Source organism: Tremella mesenterica, assembly GCF_000271645.1.
Source record: "Tremella mesenterica DSM 1558 unplaced genomic scaffold TREMEscaffold_9, whole genome shotgun sequence".
Classification (NCBI taxonomy): domain Eukaryota; kingdom Fungi; phylum Basidiomycota; class Tremellomycetes; order Tremellales; family Tremellaceae; genus Tremella; species Tremella mesenterica.
This window is the reverse complement of record NW_006711233.1, coordinates 956,142-977,085: the sequence shown is the minus strand read 5'-3', so window position 1 is coordinate 977,085 and position 20,944 is coordinate 956,142. Positions and strand designations below refer to the sequence as shown.

Genomic DNA, 20,944 nt, shown 5'->3' with positions numbered 1-20,944 from the left:
TTCTTAAAACTTCAGGTTTGCTAGTAGAATCCCGAGAATCGATGAAATTGCTTCGAGTACCAGGCTGACGATATCTATCATTAGTAGCAAAATCGTCATGTCCCAAATTTCTCCTGCTGTTCTCGCGACTGTCGCTACTCCCTCGGTTCCTGGACCGTCTGATCGTCCTGTCCTTAGGTTGCCCCCCAGCAATCCTCCCGACTGTAAGTTTATTACTGCTCATCATGTCATGAACTTTATTGAGTTTGAGATCTTTCTCAGAAGGTACAATTTGAACTGGGGATCTTGAAATCGAACCTCGATAAACATTTCCTTTCGCTAGGGAACGCTCTCTTGGAGGGTGGTGGTACCCATGCGAGGGTACAAGAGATCGTTGATACTGTTGACTCTCTCCACGAAAAGATCGAAGCTGTCCTGGGTGGTTATAAAGTCGCTGGTTACCAGCCCAAGTTCCCGAAATTCGTGGATTTGACGATGGAGGTTGAGTAAAACCTCCACTATGTATCATCTTATCTCTTTTCTTATTCTTCTCTTTCATCTCTCTAATGACTCTAGGTTCTACCGGTGGTTTCTGACCTATCTTCGAATTACTCACATTCTTAGGTACACCTGAAAATTTTACATTTTGGCTCACAAGAACTTTTCCTTCGGTGGTACCTTTTCCTTCGGTGGGTTTCTCTGAAGTTCTTTCCACCCACACTTCTCTTTCTGGTACCACTTCGTTCTCTGTACCACCTGATAGATCTCCTAGATCCTCGAAATCTGAATAATCGTAATCGATGATTTCATCATCATCTAATGTCACGTATACTGAACCAGTGTTTTTCTTCTTCGGTGGTTCTACCCGTATCGCTGACATATTCACCGAATGTACCGGTCCACCTAAAGCTTTCGTAAGTACATCTGCTCTCTGATAGACAGTGCTGACGTATGCTAGTTCAATAACTTTATTACTGACTAGATCTCGAAGAGCATGATGTCGAATATCGATGTGTTTTGTCCTCTGGTGAGTACCAGGTTTTCTCGCCAGTGATATCGATCCTTGGTTATCGCAGTTTAATGTAGTAGGATTTAGCTGATCGTAGCCTATCTCCCTCAATAATCCTCTCAACCACTGAGCTTCCTTCGCTGCTTCAGCCATCGCGATGTATTCTGCTTCGACTGTCGACGACGATACTGTAGCTTGTCTTTTTGAACTCCAGGTTATCGGTGAGTTGTTCATCATGAATATCCAACCTGTAGTTGATCGTCGTGTGTCTTTACAACCTGCCCAATCGGCATCAACCCATCCTGCTAGATCGCTAGCCTCGCCACCGAGACGAATACCATGTAAACGAGTGGACCGAAGGTAGGTAATTACCATTATCCCTTCTTCCCATACTTTCTTCGTCGGTTTAGTGAGGTACCTAGCAAGGTATGAGGCGGCATATGATATATCGGGTCGAGTACATGTGGTTAACCACTGTAGACATCCTATCAGTTCTTGAAATGGTCGAATTTCACTTTCCACCTCCGACATCGAAGGATTTTTCGCAGTAAGAGGTAACGGCGTTTTTCGGTCTCGATGTAAGTCGTTTTCTGGAAACTTCTGAACTATCTTATCGATGTATGCTGGTTGGTTCAACCATATTGTCTTTTCTTCTCTGTTCCTTGTTACCTTCATACCTAAGATAGTACTTATCTCCCCCAGGTCGGTTATTATCCATCTTTTACCTAGCCCATCGAAAATTTCCTTTGCTTCTTCCTTCGATTTCGTGGCTAATACTAGATCATCGACATAGGCTAGCAGTATTGCTGCTCCCTTTCCTTCGATTTTCCCTTCTGGTCTGTAGTAAAGACCCCAATCTGACTCGATTCTTGAAAAACCTAGGTGAGATAATCCTTCCCCGAGTTCAATCCACCACGTTCTGCCAGATTGCTTTAACCCGTAAAGAGACTTGACTAACTTCAAGGTATTACATCCAGGTTTTGGTTTTATCCCCTTGGGATACTTCATGTAAATTTTGACATCGAGTTTACCATTCAAATACGCCCCTTCGACATCGGCCTGACGAATTTTGAGATCTTCGGTGGCCGCCATAGTCAAGAGTATTCGTAACGACCCCGATCTACCGACAGGTGCGAATGTCTCTTCGTAATCAACACCTGGTACCTGTGAGAATCCTTGAGCTACTAGTCTGGATTTATACTTTAGTAAGTTTCCTTCTGAATCTGTCTTCACCTTGAATACCCATTTACATCCAATGGCTTTACGACCCGGTGGTAACACCGTTTCCACCCATGTTTCTTTAGATTCGATGTTAGATATCTCTTTCTCCATGGATTCCAGCCACTTCTCGCCATCTGGGCGGTTTACTGCTTCTTCAGGAGAGATAGGATCAATGAGAGAAGTATCACTTTCGATACCTGCGATAGAGGCGAGTGAGACTAACTTATTAGGCTCGCGACCAAAGTCTAGGAACGAGTCTGTTAGGCCTGCAAAACGGTGGGGGGGTCGAATAATTCGTCCGTGACGTGTCGTCAGGATCCCCTCATCCCCATCATTTCTTCCTTCCTCATCATTTCTCTCATTTTCGACGATATCGTTCTCATAGATCCAATTTCCTCCCCAAATGCCCTGTCCTCGTCGTCTTTCAGTAGGTTGTGGGCCTGTATTAGGTGAGTTGTCTCTATCGACATCATTTCCTTGTTCATTATCGATATTTTCCTGTTCGCCACTTTCTGAGCGGTCGTCAGGGAAAATTTCTTCGTTGACGACGGGGTCTAGGTCCACTTCGATGGCGTCAAGAGGGGTTTGGATGACATCTGGCGACTCTCTAGTAGCCACCATTCGTCCTGTCGAGCGACGAACGTCTCGTGAGTGTTCGATTCGTCCCGATCCGTCCATTCTAACGATCCAACCGCTCACACCCTCATCCTGACCTAGTATAATGGCTGACGAACCCCTAGGTATCGTGAAGTTCGACTTCAGCCTTATCTCTCTTGGTATCTGAACGAAACATCGTTCACCAAATCTCCACACGCTATCTAAGTTCGTGTCTCTTCCTGTGAGTGATGTCCAGCCTGATTTACCACTGACACCAATCGAGGTTTTCATAATTATAATGGCGGCGTATCTGACAGCATAGGACCAATATTCGTTCGGTAGTCCTGAGTCGAATAACATCGTTGATACCATCCCCTTCAAGGTACGTATCATTCTTTCCGCCACTCCATTTAATTCTGGTGTGTATCTTGGTGTGATGTAGTGGTTGATCCCTGCTGATAGGTAGAATTCCCTCATATCGAGGCTATCGAATTCACCTCCCCCATCAGACCTAATCACCCTCACCCTTTCACCAAGCTGTTTCTCTAATTTTGAGATACACTGTCGAACGATATCTGACGATTCGTTCTTCGTCGTTATCGGTACGGCGAACACAATTCGACTCGCCCTTTCTACACCAACGAAGAAATATCGTTCACCTTTTATCGCCGGACCGAACGGGCCAGCAATATCGACATCCATTCCTACTCCCTCACCATCTCCTTTTAACATTGGTGCTTCTTTATTCTTCGGTAGACGTGTTATCTTGGCCTGCATACAGGCGGGACATTTATCGGTTGTAAAGGGAACGTTCTTGTAAGTGTCCCAGTCCTTCTTCAATAGTCCCTGTCTACCTAGACTCTTTAGTTTATCTACACCTATATGTCCGAGTCGCTGATGCTCAGATTCAAGTGGTGAAGTCGCCTTCGGTGTCGATATCACGATCATCGTGGCAGACATTGCTCTGCCAAATCGTACCGACCACAGTGAGTCATGTTTCCTCAAACCTAGTTTCTCTTTACCTTTACCTATCCATCCACCACCGCTGCTTAGATTCGCCTTCCATCCCCATGAGAGTAACTTCGAGAGGGAGAGAAGACTTATCTTTGCTGTGGGGACGTGATGTACATCTTTCAGTACCATTTTCTGTCCTGAATCTAGTTCGAGGTTAATGTCACCTGTTTCCCAAGCCGTCATTGACTTGCCAGATGCTAGTCCGAACACTCTTGGTTCTACTAGTCTTTTAATGTTCGTCATTATCGACCTGTGAGGAGTTATATGGTGAGTAGCACCACTGTCCACTACCCAGGTGGGAATTACACGAGTGTGGCTTACATCATTAGACTCTGTAGCTAATCCCACCCACTCATTATCCTTATCCTCAACCCACGGGTTTTCAATTTCTTCGGGCCACACGATATTACTCGTGTACCCTTCGTCATCATCGAACCATGATTCTGTCGACATGGCCATCCCGGCCCACGCCTCATGTTCACCATCCAATGACGAATACATCAAGGAGGTTTTGGAGTTATCCTTGGACTGGTTCTCATCCTTCGAGACCGTATGTCCTTTCTTATTATTCTTATTATTATTCTTCCATTTCTTTTTACCTCCATCCTTTCCATCTGTGTTTTCCTTCCTGTTCGTATCCTCTCTTTTAGGTTTACGACAGTACTTCGCTAGATGTCCTACAGTGTCACAGTTATAACACTTTCTGGTTTCTTTTCTGGGCTGACCATCAGAGATATTATCTCGGTTCACCCTCATTCCTTTATTTCCTTCGACGAACATCGCGAATCCCTTCCTATTGGTTCTGCCAACAGGGTGCGCTTTACGTCTCGCCGTTTCTTTATTGAAGATCGATAAGACCTTTTCCCAAGTTCTCTCCTCTGCTATGAGGGATGTTACTTCGATCTGGATGATCCTGTAGGATGGTGCTAGAATGGTGTTGAGGAATAACCCAGCTCGTTCCTGTGAGTCAAACTTCAACCCTACCAATCTCGCTTCGGACATCGTCTTCGAGAAATCCTCTACATGCTTGGCCATTTCTTCGGCCGTCACATCGTCCCTTAAGTCATAGCTAAACAACGCTTGACGGACATTCCTTTGATTCTCGATCGTCGCTGTTACATGCAGGGCTATGCAGTAGTCCCACATTTCTTTAGCTGACATCTTCTCAGATATATCAAGCATCACAGCATCCGACACTGTTCCCTTGATCATCCCCGGCGCTTTATTATCCCTCGCTTGCCACTTTTCCCATTCCTTCCACTCTTCTCCAGTAATCCTTCTACCAACCACTTGCCCTTCGACGGGCGTGGTAGGAGGTACTGATCCCGCCCTCTCAACTGCCGATCTAACCCCTACGCGACCAGGTTCGGTATCATTACCTGTGACGATATTCCACACGTCACCTATCTGTAGATACACCTCGATCGACTTCCTCCACGGAGCATACGATGCTGGATCGTGGGATAACTTTGGGTGGTTCTCAAGAGAGATCTTAGACGACACAGAGGTCATTATGAGGAGAGTAGAAATGGGAACTTGCCTTTGTTATATTATACACAGAGGTATGTGGTCTTCCGACTGTTAATCTGTTAACGCTTATAATTAGATGATAATACAGAGGGGAAAAAGAGCATGCATCAATTCTACATGTCTCTATACTTATCACATTCCACTCATACGCATAAAACCAGAGACGATCGAATAAAGTTCAGAGGATAAGTTGAACGGAGAAATATTCGACGGAAGGGGTAATTATCTAACGGCGGTTCGGCCGTCCTGGCCCGATTCTATCGGCTAACAGGACAGGAGAACGGAGGACGCCGTAACGGGATTAGTAAGACGGGGACGGGAACGGGTAGGTGGAGTATGACTTCTGTGTACGACTCTTGAGGAACCCGTCTATAGGTACCCGTGATCCTGACAGTCAGCAGGTCAGCCGGGGGAATAAACAGTACAAAAGATTCTCCTTCGGTCCGCTATGTCCACACCCCATGTTATTTCTAGAAATTGAAGATAGATTCGAGTTTGTCGTTTGTCTTGTATGAGGGAAATATTAGAAATAGGGGTAATAGGTAAGATGTATGTATGCTGTGTTCCTCCCTTTGTTGATTGGTATCTTCCTTGAACCCGTCAGTTTCACACCGTGTACTCTCTCGAAGGTCCTACAATTCAATGATCCTGAATTCTCACGTTCTCACGTTCACATCTTCTCATGTTTCCATTTTCTCACCTTCTTACCTTCTCACCTTCTCTCCCTTTGTTGCTAGTGACACAGCCATCCTACATTGTCTGGTCTAGAGGATACCAATCTACTCTGTAAGAAGCTGATTTTCACCTTGGATCCACGTAATTCTGTCTACATGTCTTATTGTTGCCCGGATTCCATAACTCAGTCTCCATGCTCCTACAGATGTAAGTAGTCCGATAGGTAGTAGTGGTATGCGGGATCAATGCATGCTGTATACCCTCCTGGAATATCATCTATTCAGACGCAAACGGTTGTCTTGATTCAGTTCTATTCTACCTCTGGCATGGCATGATGTCAGGAACTGAGTACGCCTTATAAGGGAACTCGACATCTACCAGGCAGATGTCGAGTATTGAGCCTTTTAGCGAGGACGTTATGATGCAGGTCCCTTAGATCCCTTACTGCATTCATGACACATGACGACTTGGGATATTGTACACAAATCCGCTCGTCTTTTCCCCCTGCTCTTTCAAAAGTCTCACGGTCCCACATTTCACTATGTCATCATCTCACCATTTCACGATCCCACGATCCCACGATCCCACGATCCCACGATCCCACGATCCCACGATCCCACACTGCTTATCAGGGTCTGGCTATCTACTCTTCTGAAAGTAGCAACTAGCAACATGAAGGCTATGTGGATGATTCAAGGCCTCAAAGCTTAATTAAAAGGGGTTTCAACAGATGGGAAGGCCAGATTATCAATCTATCAAACATCCTTCGCCTCCCCTCTTTCTTTCCACAAGTCAATCCAGTAAGCTGAATTATTCTCCTGTTCACACCTGACAGTCAAACGTGTAGAGCAGCTCTAGCAACATTGACCTGCTAAACAACCCCTATTTCAACTGCAAAGTAGATGAAATGAGAGCCTGAATTGTGTTGCTCCTGAATATTGGTTCAAAATCCCTGCCCCAGACAATGTTAAAGTTAGTCTGTGGCAAGACGATGCTGGCATCTGGAGCCTTACAAGCGACTTCCTAAGCCTAATGAATTTACAGCCTTCAGAGGCAACAGTTATTGCAAACTGTTTAGGACATGGTACAGAGACCATACCTAACTTAAACGGAACGCGCCTTGGTGTAGCTTTCCCCTCAAACATGTGGGATTCAACCGTCCTAGGTCAGTATCCTGAAGCGTTGAGACCTTTGGGACAGGCAATACGGAGGGAGACTGAGCTCATTAAATCTGCCCTTCAGAGGCATGCTTCTCTGGTACAAAATTATGGTCTACCAACATATACTACAGTGATATCTATTCTGCAACATACATATGTCAGAGCCCTGCTATTTAACCTCAATGGTATTTGTGAATCATGTCACAAGTCTATAGTTGACCTGGACAATCTATCTGAAAAAGGAGAGCAAGCACTAGAAAGTCTAGCAGCTGTGCTGTTGAGTGGTACTATGGACTATGACCGCAGACAAGCAATGGACCGACTGAGAAACGGTTTGAAGGCGGTCTCGGCATTGACATCACAGCTCGAAGTTCAGGTATTAGCCAGCATGGAGGAGACAAATGCTGCAACATATGGACTTCAAAAAAACGACCAGTATCTTCAAACGGTGATAAGTAACTTAGTGCGGCCCCTGTTGGGAACGATAACCATCATGGCGGCTCCCCCACCTTCCCACATCATGTATGATCCTGATCCTAATTCACCGAGGCATAGTCGCGAGTTCATTGCGGCTGATAGAAAAGCGCAAATAGCACGAGCAGATTTTTGTGACACCTTCGAATCGGCAGTATGGAGATCTGAGGAGTCCTCGGCAACCAAGCCTCCTACTGAAGCGGAAGAAGTGACGTTGGGAGCAGCAAGGACGCTACTGGTAGCCGCAATTGAAGGGGCCAGATTTTTCACCTCTGGCTCAAGCAGTATACCCATGAGGGAAAGACATGACAATGATGATCAAATGGAGGTTGATGGTACGGAGGAGGAGGATGAGCCGGCCAATGATACGGAGGGATGAGATCGTCGGCCTAATCATGTTTACTGGTGATTAGATGATAATACAGAGGGAAAAAGAGCATGCATCAATTTTACATGTCTCTATACTTGTCACATTCCACTCACACGCAGCAAACCCGAGATAATCAAATAAAGTTCAGGGAATAAGTTGAACAAAGGGAGGTTTGACCGGAAGGGGTAATAATCCTAGTAACTGTTCGGCTGTCGCGGGCCAATTCTACTGGCTAACAGTGATGGTGGTGTATGGGATGTCACGATGTAGTTCGTGACACGGGTGTGAAGAGTATAATAGGTTGTGACCAAATACAAGACTGATACAGCTCCTTGGTCATCTGGTTTGTTGTCTTTCCACCGGATGACAATCCCGGCCTTTCCCCGTAGCGTACGCACGGAACCTATAAGTTTCTGACTGGACAGGGACTATGGACATGTCGAGGATCGGAAGAGACTTCGGGGACATATTGTATCGGTGAGAAGGTGGAGAATCATCAGGAGAATGGTTTCGGCTTCAAGAAGTCGAAATTGCCTACATTACCCGTTTCCCACGTTCGCACGCGTCATGCAGTGTGAGTCTTCTAGCCATGTAGTGGGCCATTTGTGAATGGCGCCAGAAGATTGGGTCATACACGTTCCCTTGTTACGCGTCATACTTTCCCCGGGTCACCGGGTGGGAAGCCACACTCCCCAATGAGGAAAAGGCAGTGGAGTGAGAAGAAGAGGAAGGAGGGGTTCAGAAGTATATAACCCAACTTCCCTCCCTCTCCTTGAAGCCAGATTACAACCTCGGGATATTACAGATCGTCGAACCGCACACTATGAATACTACTTCAACTCATATCGAATCGAAAAAGACATCAACAGGATGGGAATTGAGGAGTAATTTCTTGTCCAACCATAGCGATGTGAAGAAAGCTCTGACTGAGCATGGGCCATTTGTTGAGAAGCTTATGGTGGAGCTCTTTACTACTTTTTTGGGACGCAAGGAGAGTGATGCCCACCAGTTTTTAGAGGACTTTACAGGGGCAATCGAGAATCCACCCAACATATGGGCGGCTGCAACACTTGGAGGACAAGTAGAGGAGATATCCGGTCTGGAGCAAGCTGTCAAGGAGGAGGCACGCATACTCTACCTTGAAGAACTGAAAGGTCGGAGTCAACGGCGCAAGGTGATTGTTGAGATGTATAAAAATGAAGACCAGTGGGTTGATTACCGTCAGAAGGTCAGAATTCAGTTGAGCTACATTGACTTCCTGACAGAGGGCGTCAGAGATCTTTTGAGTCAGAGGCGTCTCACACGCAAGACCACACTTGATCTCGCTTTCTCCAGGGTGGAATACGTTCCGGATACTCAAAAACGTGCTAGGTATGATTCGGCTCTGATGGCTTTCTGGGCTGTCACTGAAAAGATGTTAGTACAATCCGACGAAGTGATAGGGAGATCATTGGACAGGCTGGAGACAACTAGACACAGATTGAAACTGACAAATTTTATCCTACAGTTGGCCACCAAAAAGCCGGATACAGGTTTCCCAGTCAGAGCTAAGAGTTCACTGGACCCTAAATATTTGGAGACACTCTCAAGGGTAGAAGCATGGGGGAAGACAGCATTGGACCATTACAACGCCGTGTGGAAGGATAGTCAAGAGCGTGGCATACTGACCTTGGGAGATATCACAAGCAGGTTGAACACTGCAGAGAGGAATAAAATCAAAGAAAGGGAGAGGAAGAAACGGCGTAAAAAGGGTGCCAAGCGGGGACACATCAATTCTGATGCTCCCCAGAACTCAGAGGAGACAGATAAGGCGCATACAGCCCACTCTACTGGATCTACGGGTTCCTCTCTGACTCAGGTTCAGTCTACAGGTGATGATCCCGCAAAAGGTTCTCAGGCGGGACCTGCACCAGGGACGGTTCTAGAGAGTTTGCCCAGTAACTCTTTTCCACAGGGTACGGAGATTTGGGACAGCAAGGTCTCATATCCTGTTGAACGCTCCCAGACGGCCCCTCCTGAACTTCCTTCCCGCCGTGAACCGATGGGGGGGAATCCCGTCACGATCGGACGACGATCCAGCCTTGAGGGGGGTGATTATATAGAAAGCTTCCCACATTCTACTCGTGGGACGCTCGTCTTCTGGGACGATGATGATGACAACGAGAGTGAGCTGTAAGCTGCTGAATAGGAACGAGTAGAGCATTGTACATACTGCATACAGCTTATAGTACTCGTACTCGTAGAGAGATGCAGACGATGTGAGAGAGTAGTGAGAGTGATCGAGGGAAGGGGTGACACGCCCGGTTAATCTCTACCGGATCTCGGTTAAGGAATTCATAGCCGGAATAACCGGGTGCATTCGTTGGCTTTCCTTCTTAAGGGACCGAGCTCTTCGGTGCCCCATCGCTTTTCCTTCCTCTTCTTCCCCCCCAACAGCCTGTAGCCTAAAGCCTATACTACAATTACCTTACTCTATCACACTCTTCTGTCCATCCATCTCCACCACCTGCTGCCTGTCCATTCCTCCACTCTGTGTCAGTCACTCCACGCCACATTCGTACGTCTCTCACTCGGTCCGGGTTCCCTCGGCTCACCTCCAATCAGAGACATGCTGATCCTCCAGTGTTCAACAGGTATATTTACCATCATTCCGCTGCGTATATATATCAAACATCTTCATTGCTTCGCCAACTCACCACATCATCACCATACCGACGTATAAGATCATCGACAGGACCAAGGGCGTTTAACATTTCACCGTCAGCCCGACAACTGTCAAACAAACGAAAGAACATACAAAACACAATGTCACACCCTCAATACAAAGTACACCCTCTTCCTGATTCCGTCGACGAAGCGGATGATATCTTCCCCCCTCCCCCACGTCTTCAGGGTAAAGAGGGTAGACCCAAACCTCACATCGGTCCGGATTACAAGGCCTACTTGGCTGAATACGAAAAGACTATCGGACCAAACTCGGACGACTGGTGGAGGGAACAGGCGAAACAGTTGGATTGGTATACTCCTTTTCAGACTGTCAGAGCGGGAGGATTTGAACATGGGGATATTCAATGGTTGTGAGTGGCTGAAACATCCCCACCTGTTTCTTTACCTCGACTCCGGTAGTTTTCTGATTGTGCAAGACACGAAGAAGAGGCCTGTAGCAGAATTGATTGCGACGTGCGGTCATTTGATGCTGATATCAGTCCCGAAGGTACCCTCAATGCAGCTTACAACTGCCTAGACCGACACTTTTACAACGATCCCAGTCGTGTAGCTATCATGTATGAGGCCGACGAACCATCTGAATCCCGTGAAGTGACTTACGGCGAACTCTACCGTGAGACTTGCCGAGTCGCCAACGTCCTTCTTTCCTGGGGAGTCAAGAAAGGTGATGCCGTGTCTATCTACCTCCCCATGACATGGCAGGCTGCTGCAGCTTTCCTGGCTTGTGCAAGGATTGGTGCCGTCCATTCTGCCGTCTTCGCGGGCTTCAGTGCAGAATCTCTCAGAGACCGAGTGGACGATTGCGAGTGTAAAGTTGTCATCACAACGGACGAGGGGAAGAGAGGTGGGAAGACGATTGCCACGAAGCAAAGTCAGTCGTCTCTGATACAGTATCAATGCAAGCTGATCTATAGTCGTTGACGCGGCACTGGCTCAATGTCCGAAAGTCCAAAAGGTGTTGGTTTTGCGCCGAACGGGGAACAAGGTGCCCATGACGGAAGGACGTGATTTCTGGTGGGACGAGGAGTGCGCAAAAGTTCCGGCTGTCTGTCCGTGTGAGCATATGTCAGCAGAGGATCCGTTATTCATCCTCTATGTGAGTCTCATGCTTCTTTCTCTTATCTACTGTCATGATTGACCACTTTCTCTCGGCTCCCCGCCTCCCGACTCCTCCCTTCCTTCAGTCATAACCCTTCACGCCCTCGATCAGGCCCTCGCTCCAAAAACACTTCCTGGAAGAAACTCCGATTTCGCTGACCTGCAGACTTCCGGGTCCACCGGCAAACCCAAAGGGGTCGTTCACAGTACGGCCGGCTATCTCCTCGGAGCGCTGATCACCGTCAAATACGTATTTGACGTCCATCCCGCAGATCGTTTCGCATGTATGGCCGATGTAGGATGGATCACCGGACACACCTATATCGTCTATGGACCTCTTGCCAATGGAGTAGCCACAGCAGTGTTCGAATCTACTCCCGTTTATCCCACCGCATCTCGATACTGGGATTTTGTCGACAAATGGAAAGCCACACATCTTTACACTGCACCAACGGCCATTCGTCTTCTCCGTCGAATGGGTGAAGAACACGTCAAGAACCATGATCTTTCTTCTCTCCGCGTCTTGGGTACAGTAGGAGAACCCATCAACCCAGAAGCCTGGCATTGGTATAACGATTTCGCAGGAAAGAACCAATGTGCCATTGTCGATACTTACTGGATGACCGAAACTGGCTCTCATGTCATCGCTCCTCTTCCAGGAGCCATTCCTACTAAACCGGGAAGTGCGACATTCCCATTCTTTGGTTACGACCTGGACATCATCGATCCTCAGACTGGACAGAGGTTGGAGGGGAATGATGTGGAAGGTGTTTTGGTAGCTAAAAATCCTTGGCCAAGTATCGCAAGGACGGTGTTTAAGGATCATAAGAGGTATCTTGAGACTTATATGAAACCTTATCCTGGCTATTTCTTCTTTGGGGATGGTGCAGCTAGGGATCATGATGGGTATCTGTGGATCAAGGGGAGGGTGGATGATGTGATCAAGTGGGTGACGATTTTTCTTCCTATGATCCCTCCCTAAATCTCACATTCGTCAAATTTCCTCCCAAAACCCCATTTAAGCTATCATCTTTTACTATTGCCTCTCTTCACTCCTCCTCCATTACCCACTTCCCTCGTTTCCCAGCGCCTCCGGATCCCTCCTACCTCCCTTATCACTACTTCTTCCCTTAACCCACTCCCAAACATCCACATTAAAGTGGATCTATCATACGAGACAAAGCGCTAATAGTCAGCGTCTCCGGTCATAGACTCTCCACCGCCGAAGTAGAATCCGCTCTCATTCTACACAAAGGCGTAGCCGAAACTGCCGTCGTCGGCTCTCATGACGAAATCACCGGTCAGGCGGTGTACGCGTTTGTCACTATGAAACCGGAGTTTGACTTTGTGTCGACTAAAGAGGCGGATTTGAACAAAGAGTTGGCAATACAGGTGAGGAAAGTGATTGGACCTTTTGCCGCTCCCAAGAAGATCTTTTTGGTCGGGGATCTGCCAAAGACTCGGTCGGGGAAGATTGTGAGTTTGTTGGATACTTGTCTTTTTCGTTTTCTTCCTGTCTGCTTTCTCCCTCCCCTCTGCATCTACACTGTCTCATCCTGTCTCCTTTTCTTCCCCTACCGCCTGGCCTCTTCTATCCTGTCGCTTACCCTGTCCACGGCGTCTCCTTTCCCCCTTCGTATCCTGTCATCTCCGCCCTCTCAAGTACTGGTGATGTCCTTGACAGGACGAATCACCCCTCTACTGTAACATCTTCCACTTCGTCGTATTATCATTGCGTACGGTTAGGTATTGGACATTTTTGAGTACCTTCTACTCGTCTGTCCAGTCAGTCGGGATGAAGGAGAAGCTTTGTGGAAGGGAGGGTCAGTGCTGACTTGCAGATGCGCAGGATTCTCAGGAAAATCGTAGCTGGTGAAGGAGATCAGTTGGGAGATTTGTCTTCTATTGCCGATCCTGGTGTTGTGGATGAAAGTGGGTTTCTCCTTTCCCTCGTTTCTCTCCCGCACAAGTATATCGTCTGGTGGGAACAAGCTGACCATGCAGTCAAAGCCAAAGTGGCCGGTAGCAAGTAGTGATTTTCTTCTTCTTTTGGTACGAATCCTCATCTGTGAATGGTAATTTGAAAGAGTCAATAGGGTATTTCATGGTGTATGATAGTTGGGTATGCAACATTTATCTCTTGATTTTTTACCTTGGGTACTGAGTTGCATTGGCAAGCACAAGCTGTGACCCGCTCGAGGTACGCAGGTAGCATGGTAGCAGGTATGCAAGTAGCAGGCAGCAGATGGGAGGGGAGGAACGGAAAGATATGATTGGTCGGCCGAGCCGGAAGCTGATTGGTCGAGCTGGAAGAGATAAGATAAGCCCCGAGAGGAGAGTACCTTTGCCTGCTAGCCTGCTCACATGTCCACCGCGTACTACCGTAGTAGACAACTCGGTAACCAATCGTATTTTGAACCCTATTTCGGCCGAGAAAGCGAGGAGTAAAGTAGCATAAAGGGCGGAGTACGAGTACGAGTACTCTACTGTATATATATCAAGAACGTCGAGTCGACTTTTTTCTTCAACAACTGTTCATACCTACCCATATTTCATTCCATCCCAGAACAACGATCTGACAAGTTGCAAAGTGTGAAGATGGCAAACTTAGCCCCAGAACCGGAATTTCAACAGGTCAGTCATACATCTATCATCATGATCTATCAAAACGTCATGATCGTTGATCTTTTAGGCAGTTAATGAGATTACTGTAACTCTTGAACCTGTGAGTAAATATACGACCTGCCATTTCCTGTTTACTGGATATGATATCGACCTCCCGTTCTCCTTTTCACTGGATATGATATCGACCTTCTCTTCTCCTTTTTCATTGAATATGATATCAGAGAAAACCAAGAAGTATAAAATTGATATTCAGTTCTTGGCTAAACATCCCGAATATAGGAAAGCACTTGAAGTGGTTCAAATCCCAGAAAGGATCTTACAATTTAGAGTCACTTGGGAAAAAGATGATGGGAGTTTAGCTGTTAATAGAGGTTATCGTGTTCAAGTGAGTTTCTACTCTATCTTCATTTTTTCTCTTCTCTGGGTACTTTACTTGACTACATTTCATATGTTCATTCATCCCATTTGATATGTTCATTCACTTCATTCATGTCTGCTCATCCATCATATTTGATAAGTTGGTTTAAGGGAAGGTTTTTGTTATTCTGAGAGAGAGGAAGAGTAGTCAGTTGATCTTTCAGTTTAACTCGGCTTTAGGACCTTATAAAGGTGGTTTGAGATTACATCCCACTGTTAATTTATCAATTCTTAAATTGTACGTATCCTCTCTCCCCCATAAGTCATATTATCTCACTCTCATATTTCACCTCGTCTCTTCCTCTTACCTAAACGTCTAAACTGCATTCCGTCTCTTTGGAGAAGTTGACTCCTCTCTCCACTTCAAGTGAGATATACTCCATCGATATGCTGGAATTCGTCGTAACGACCCAATGCGACAAGATGAGGGAGATAATGAATCTGAGTATATTATATGAAAGTCCCTCGTCAAATTCCACTGCGGAAGCTTCAGTCTTCAGGAGGAGGCAGGATGAGATGGGAGAGAATGGAGTGAGTTGAAGTTGATTGTCCAGCTTGGGATTCGAACAAATCTTCAAGAATGCTTTAACTGGACTTATGATGGGTGGAGGTAAAGGTGGTTCAGATTTCGATCCTAAAGGTAAAACGGATAATGAGATCCGAAAGTTTTGTTATGCTTTCATGCAGGAATTATCCCGGCATATTGGTGAGTTTTTTTCCCTTTCCTTGATCTCATTCCAATCATCAATCATCATATCAGTCTCATCACGTTCACACAACAACCATCTCTTTTCTTCCGGTCTTTGGGCTACTCCTAATTCTGGCATCAAGGGTTAGAAATTGGATGTTTGTCAGGAGTATAATCGAGGGGGCACTCGTCTGGCGGGCTCAAAGACCACCTCTGGTCATATTGACATACTGATTTTAGGAGATTAGGTGAGAAAATGGACGCAGAGAAGGAAGTTAGCCGAAATATTTCACATTTTGGATGAAGAGATCAATGACTGATCATAGGCGCCGACACGGACGTTCCCGCTGGTGATATCGGGACAGGTGGAAGAGAGATCGGATTCATGTTTGGTGCATACAAGAAATACAGGAATGAGTTTGTTGGTGTTTTGACTGGAAAAGGTGCCAATTGGGGCGGATCGTTCATTCGACCTGAGGCCACTGGGTGAGTAGTCTTCCTGTCTTTGACTCGTCCACTCCTCCACCCACCCCTCTACCACTCCAGCACTCTAGCACTTCAACATTTCCGGAATCACATCCTGAGTGGGACGATCCTAGTGTACTTCATCGCCACCACCATCTTCTACCTTCCCCTTCTTTCCCCTGATATCGCTGTACCTCGATGGTTAGCAGCACAGTGCACTCGTCGGTGTATATGGTCTGCGAGAATCATGAATAATCTCTACTTCGACGACCCCTTCGCTAACAATCAGCTACGGTCTTGTCTACTATGTCACTGAAATGCTTCGTGATCTTGATTCTACCGATTGGAAAAACAAACGTGTTCTAATCTCCGGTGCGGGCAACGTGGCTCAATACGCAGCTCTCAAAGTCATTCAATTAGGAGGTATAGTTCTATCACTGTCCGATTCCACAGGAACTTTATTAGCTTCGGACCCTCAAGGATTCTTCGCAGCCGATATTGCCGATATCGCTCAAATCAAATTAGAACGTAAAAGTTTGACCGCTTTTTCAGGTGCTGGGAAATATACTTGGCACGAAGGGAAGAGACCTTGGACTTTGGTTAAAGAAGCCGATGTGGCTTTACCTTCTGCTACTCAGAATGAAGTTAGTGGTGAAGAAGCTAAAGCTTTGTTGAAAGCCGGTGTTAGGTATATCGCTGAAGGGTCTAATATGTGAGTTTCAATGGCTTCATTTTTCCCTTCTCGGTTCTAAAATAAATCTTTCATATTGAGCACGCATCGTTACCTCTCTTCCCAATTCTTAAACTTGAGAGTCAAGAGGCGAGAGGCAAGTCTGAGGATGGGGAATGGAGAATGGAGGAGAATTATTGTGGCAGTACTAACGAATCAGGGGCTGCACTCAAGAAGCCATCGACGTATTCGAAGATTCTCGAAAGTCGATCACTTCGCTACAGGAAACCAAGGGGATCTGTTATTACGCCCCAGGAAAGGCTGCTAATTGTGGCGGGGTAGCCGTGTCGGGTCTCGAGATGGCTCAGAATTCTCAGAGGGTGAGTTTCCCTCCTGTGCCTTGTTTATCCCATCTACATTACAGTCTCACTTGTGCCATCCTTCTCTTGCGTCCCTTACCACCAATCGGTGTGTAGTGTAGTCTCTAAACCCACCACAACGGTCTGTCTGATGTTGGAATAGCGGTCGTTCACGCTCATTAGGTGGTAAAACTGATAATAGCTCAAATGGACTCCTGAAGAAGTCGACGCAAAGTTGAAAGAAATCATGATCAATTGCTGTTAGTATCTTCCTCTTCTTCTTTCCTTCTCGTCCTCTCCTGTTCTTTGACTTCTATCTTCCCTTACCCCTGTTCGTCCACATATACTTATATGAACCACTCATTACTTCCTGTCTCACGTCAGATAAATAGTAAAGACTGACTCATAGACAATACATGTCGTCACACGGCCATCGAATACGCAGAAGGAGGTGTTGTCCCTTCTCTCGTCGCTGGAGCAAACATCGCCGGTTTTGTCAAAGTTGCCAATGCCATGAAAGACCAAGGAGATTGGTGGTGAGCGTGTCAAGGTTGGGTCAAATGGGGTTATACTTGGTAGATGAATGATCAGTTGAATCTCTTGATTCTGGACAAGGTAGAAAATATGAATTTTGGTTAAAGTCTCATGATCGACCCGTGCGAAAAAGTCTTAATCTCCGTCAATCTTTGTCCGAATTCCCTCTTTCTTCTTCATTCCATCATGTCTACACCATACTGAGTTTTTCCCCATGTTGGGTTGTATCTACGGAGTAAACAAGTTCGGTCTCCCTTGTCATGTCCACACTGGAATTCTTAGTAGTTTCCGAACCAGCTCTGGTGGGGTTCAACACCATGCCCTTACCTCCTCTTTGAGATTTCCTTCATTCATCTCTTTAGCACCTTTATCACTCTCCTCAGCGACTCGTTCGACATCTGGGACCTCGCCTATCGGAAAATTCTTCAAAAAAATCTCAAGTTCTCAAACTAGACCGTTCACCTCTGTCTTGGGTCAGAGGACATTTCAAAGACTCACTCGAGGTAATCGACCAAGAGTCAGAATACGATATCATCATTCCGACTCCCCTCCATCGTTCGATAATCTGTACAAAACATTATCAGAAACATTACCTTGTTTCCCTACTAGAGGAGATGAGATTGATTTGATTTCTTCCCCTAAAGAATTTTACGATGAGTTGTTAAATATGTTAAGGAGAGGTAAGAGGAGGGTTGTTATTAGTAGTTTGTATATCGGTACGGAGGAGGAAGAGCTGGTAAGTTAAGTTTTTATAATCCCTCTCTTCTCTCTTCATACTCCTTCCTTATGCTATGCTCTCCTGGCTCTTATCTCTTTCCCTCTACTCTCTTTCCCTGCACTCAATCCTCCAGATCTTGCTATCTCCTGACACAACAAACTCTATCGAGTGGTTTCCTCCCCAATTTCAACCCTTATGCATCTCTTCTTCCCCTCCATCAGACATGTCTTCGGTGTAGGTCAAATAAACTCTCGTCTTATATCTCACTTGATCGTTACAACCCATTTATATCACCATAATCCGACGCCATTGGAACTGGGGGAAGGATGGTGTCACTCAAAAAAGATAATCTGATATCAGATAAAATCCCTTGAATCTCTTCTCTCCTCCCAACCTCATCTCCGTATGACAATCATACTAGATTATCATCGTTCCACCCGACTATCCCCCACCTCCTCTTCCAACGCCCCTTCAACAACACATATGCTATTACCTCTCGTTCGCGCTTATGGGGATAGATGTGAAGTTTGGCTATATCGATCTCCTAATTTACGAGGGGTCATGGAGATGATAGTTCCTGAGAGATATGATGAAGGTTGGGGAACTTGGCATGGGAAATGGTATGCTGTAGACGATGAGGTTATTTTGAGTGGGTGAGTTAAGTCGTTGTTCCTTATTCTAATAATCCTTCTCTTTCTCCCTCCAACTTCTATGCTGTTTGACTGCTCAAGCTTTTTGGAGTTAATGATGGCCAACGTCATCTCTGTTTCAGCTCAAAGCTTTCTTCCCCCCTCTAGTCCATCTTTGAGATCCCATTTCAATCATCTCAAAGCGATAACGATATGAATTCTGCTCGAGCGCAAGTTTTCCTCTCGGACAGTTGGTGTGCGGAAGTCAGGGTGGTAGATTTAACAATAAACTAATGATCAGAGCAAATCTCGCCAGATCATATTTCACAAATAGACAAGATCGATATATCCATTTCCGTTCACACCCTTCTCTCTTATCATACCTTTCTTCCCTCACGCGATTATATACCAATTACTCATACCGTCTCTCCCCCTCCCTTCCTCCGAGTGTTAACAAACTATATTCAGTTCCTCTCCCTCAGCCCATCCGTACACCATTATCAATATCTCCACCAGTATCTTCACTGATTTCTCCACCATTGTCTACATCAGCATCTTCACCTGTACCGCCTGAATTCGCTGCCCCTTCCTCAAGCTCAAATCAACATCCTGCCCTCACCCATGCACCCCACCCCACTCCTCCGTCAGACTCCTCCGCCGCCCTCATCTGGCCAACACCATCCGTCCATCCACGTCATTTTGGTCCTCACGCATTAGCTACACTCACAGCGTTACAAAATACCTGGCGAACGTCCAACGCCTCCAGATCACGGCGTGTAGATGCTGATACATATGTCTGGCCTGTCATACAAGCTGGTGTATTGGGAATGAGGGAAGAAGAAAAAGCCATGGAATTAGTCTGGGATGCGGTGAGGGACAGTCATATCGCATCTTCCTCAAGATCTCCTTCAAAAGTAAAAACATCTACAAGTCTTACATCTTCAATCACCAACGGAGACTCAATTCAAAATGATTCTTCGACACAGGTCAAACTTCAAGATGTTTCACAAGATTCAGAGGGTTTGTCCCCAACCAAGAGAAATATTCAAGTCGATCTCACAAGTGGATATTTCGCCCTTTTCCCAGCATACAAAAAATCCATCATCAACTCCCCTGCTCCAGTAAGGATCATAGCCGCTTCTCCTCGTGCTAATGGGTTTTACGGATCAAAAGGTTTTTCTAGACTCATACCGGAAGGTTACACTTTTTTAGAAAGAAATTTCTGGAGAGATTGTCTATCAGCTGGGAGGGTATGGAGGGATCGTAAAGAGCAAGTGCTCAAGGATAAAATATCTGGACAAACTTCAAACTTGGTCAATAATGATGAGACGAAATCCTCTGGAGGGAAGACGGAGACACTCGGTAAAGAACAAAAGTGGGAAGGGGTAAGATTGAGAGAATGGGAAAAGGAAGGATGGACATATCATTCTAAAGGTCTTTGGATCACCTCGTCCGAAGAATCAAACGATTTACGAAAACCCCCCAAAGGCATAAAAACTAAATTGAACGATTCGTCAGAGAAAAACAATTCGGTGAATGATGAAGATAGTGGATCACGACCGGTTGGTTTGTCAGAGCAAAATGTCAAATTGAATAAGAAATCAACTTTTGATCCATTCTTCACTTTTATAGGAAGTTCAAACCTCTCCACTAGATCTCTGAATCTCGATACTGAACTTTCTTTGTTTATTTCTACTTCTTCACCTATCTTACATCGGTCATTAGGGAAAGAATTGAGAGCTTTGAACGTTCATGCGAGGGATGTGAATGAGGACACTTGGGAAAGAAAAGATAGAAAAGTTAGTTTTTTAGCAAAGGTTTTGGTATTTTTGGGTGTGGAGGGAATGTTGTGAATTTGAGACATTATGACATTTACATGTGCATCATTATCGACTCTATCCAAAAGGAATATGACATGCATCGGTACTTTACTCTCACCCTGAATTATGAAAAGTAGAAGTTATCATCATTGTTCGTCTTTCGGT

At 45.9% G+C, this 20,944-nt stretch overlaps 5 protein-coding genes across 5 annotated transcripts; all 5 read left to right on the top strand.

Annotated features, from left to right (window-relative positions):
* Positions 1-7,057: 7,057 nt before the first annotated feature.
* TREMEDRAFT_63985 (uncharacterized protein) lies at positions 7,058-8,038 on the top strand (the record flags this gene model as incomplete). Its single annotated transcript, XM_007006164.1, has 1 exon — positions 7,058-8,038. One exon carries the CDS (start codon positions 7,058-7,060, stop codon positions 8,036-8,038), a length of 981 nt encoding a protein of 326 aa, XP_007006226.1.
* Positions 8,039-8,852: 814 nt separating this feature from the next.
* On the top strand, positions 8,853-10,291 carry TREMEDRAFT_63984 (uncharacterized protein; the record flags this gene model as incomplete). The annotated part of the gene is made up of 2 exons (XM_007006163.1): positions 8,853-10,194; positions 10,218-10,291. 2 exons carry the CDS (start codon positions 8,853-8,855, stop codon positions 10,289-10,291), a joined length of 1,416 nt encoding a protein of 471 aa, XP_007006225.1.
* Positions 10,292-10,834: 543 nt separating this feature from the next.
* TREMEDRAFT_45054 (uncharacterized protein) lies at positions 10,835-13,997 on the top strand (the record flags this gene model as incomplete). Its single annotated transcript, XM_007006036.1, has 7 exons — positions 10,835-11,106; positions 11,236-11,627; positions 11,671-11,852; positions 12,021-12,799; positions 13,051-13,330; positions 13,696-13,786; positions 13,859-13,997. 7 exons carry the CDS (start codon positions 10,835-10,837, stop codon positions 13,885-13,887), a joined length of 2,025 nt encoding a protein of 674 aa, XP_007006098.1. The 3' UTR covers positions 13,888-13,997.
* Positions 13,998-14,354: 357 nt separating this feature from the next.
* Positions 14,355-17,723, top strand: TREMEDRAFT_45051 (uncharacterized protein). Its single transcript, XM_007006035.1, has 10 exons — positions 14,355-14,488; positions 14,547-14,579; positions 14,733-14,864; positions 15,061-15,134; positions 15,451-15,602; positions 15,911-16,070; positions 16,339-16,761; positions 16,940-17,099; positions 17,281-17,338; positions 17,488-17,723. Exons 1-10 carry the CDS (start codon positions 14,453-14,455, stop codon positions 17,616-17,618), a joined length of 1,359 nt encoding a protein of 452 aa, XP_007006097.1. The 5' UTR covers positions 14,355-14,452; the 3' UTR covers positions 17,619-17,723.
* A 481-nt stretch (positions 17,724-18,204) lies between these two features.
* TREMEDRAFT_40191 (uncharacterized protein) lies at positions 18,205-20,895 on the top strand. The gene is made up of 7 exons (XM_007005995.1): positions 18,205-18,348; positions 18,691-18,983; positions 19,261-19,448; positions 19,608-19,838; positions 19,977-20,233; positions 20,336-20,393; positions 20,535-20,895. Exons 1-7 carry the CDS (start codon positions 18,280-18,282, stop codon positions 20,810-20,812), a joined length of 1,374 nt encoding a protein of 457 aa, XP_007006057.1. The 5' UTR covers positions 18,205-18,279; the 3' UTR covers positions 20,813-20,895.
* Positions 20,896-20,944: the final 49 nt, after the last annotated feature.

Excerpts from the sequence above, each read along its gene's own strand:
- TREMEDRAFT_40191 (XM_007005995.1), top strand. The coding sequence starts at position 18,280 with ATGTTAAGGAGAGGTAAGAGGAGGGTTGTTATTAGTAGTTTGTATATC. Across the intron at positions 20,234-20,335 it reads GGAGGGATCGTAAAGAGCAA|TGGGAAGGGGTAAGATTGAG; the intron begins GTGCTCAAGGAT and ends AAAGAACAAAAG. Across the intron at positions 20,394-20,534 it reads ATGGACATATCATTCTAAAG|AGCAAAATGTCAAATTGAAT; the intron begins GTCTTTGGATCA and ends TTGGTTTGTCAG.
- TREMEDRAFT_45051 (XM_007006035.1), top strand. The coding sequence starts at position 14,453 with ATGGCAAACTTAGCCCCAGAACCGGAATTTCAACAG. Across the intron at positions 15,135-15,450 it reads AATTTATCAATTCTTAAATT|CTTGGGATTCGAACAAATCT; the intron begins GTACGTATCCTC and ends TTGATTGTCCAG. Across the intron at positions 16,762-16,939 it reads ATCGCTGAAGGGTCTAATAT|GGGCTGCACTCAAGAAGCCA; the intron begins GTGAGTTTCAAT and ends CTAACGAATCAG.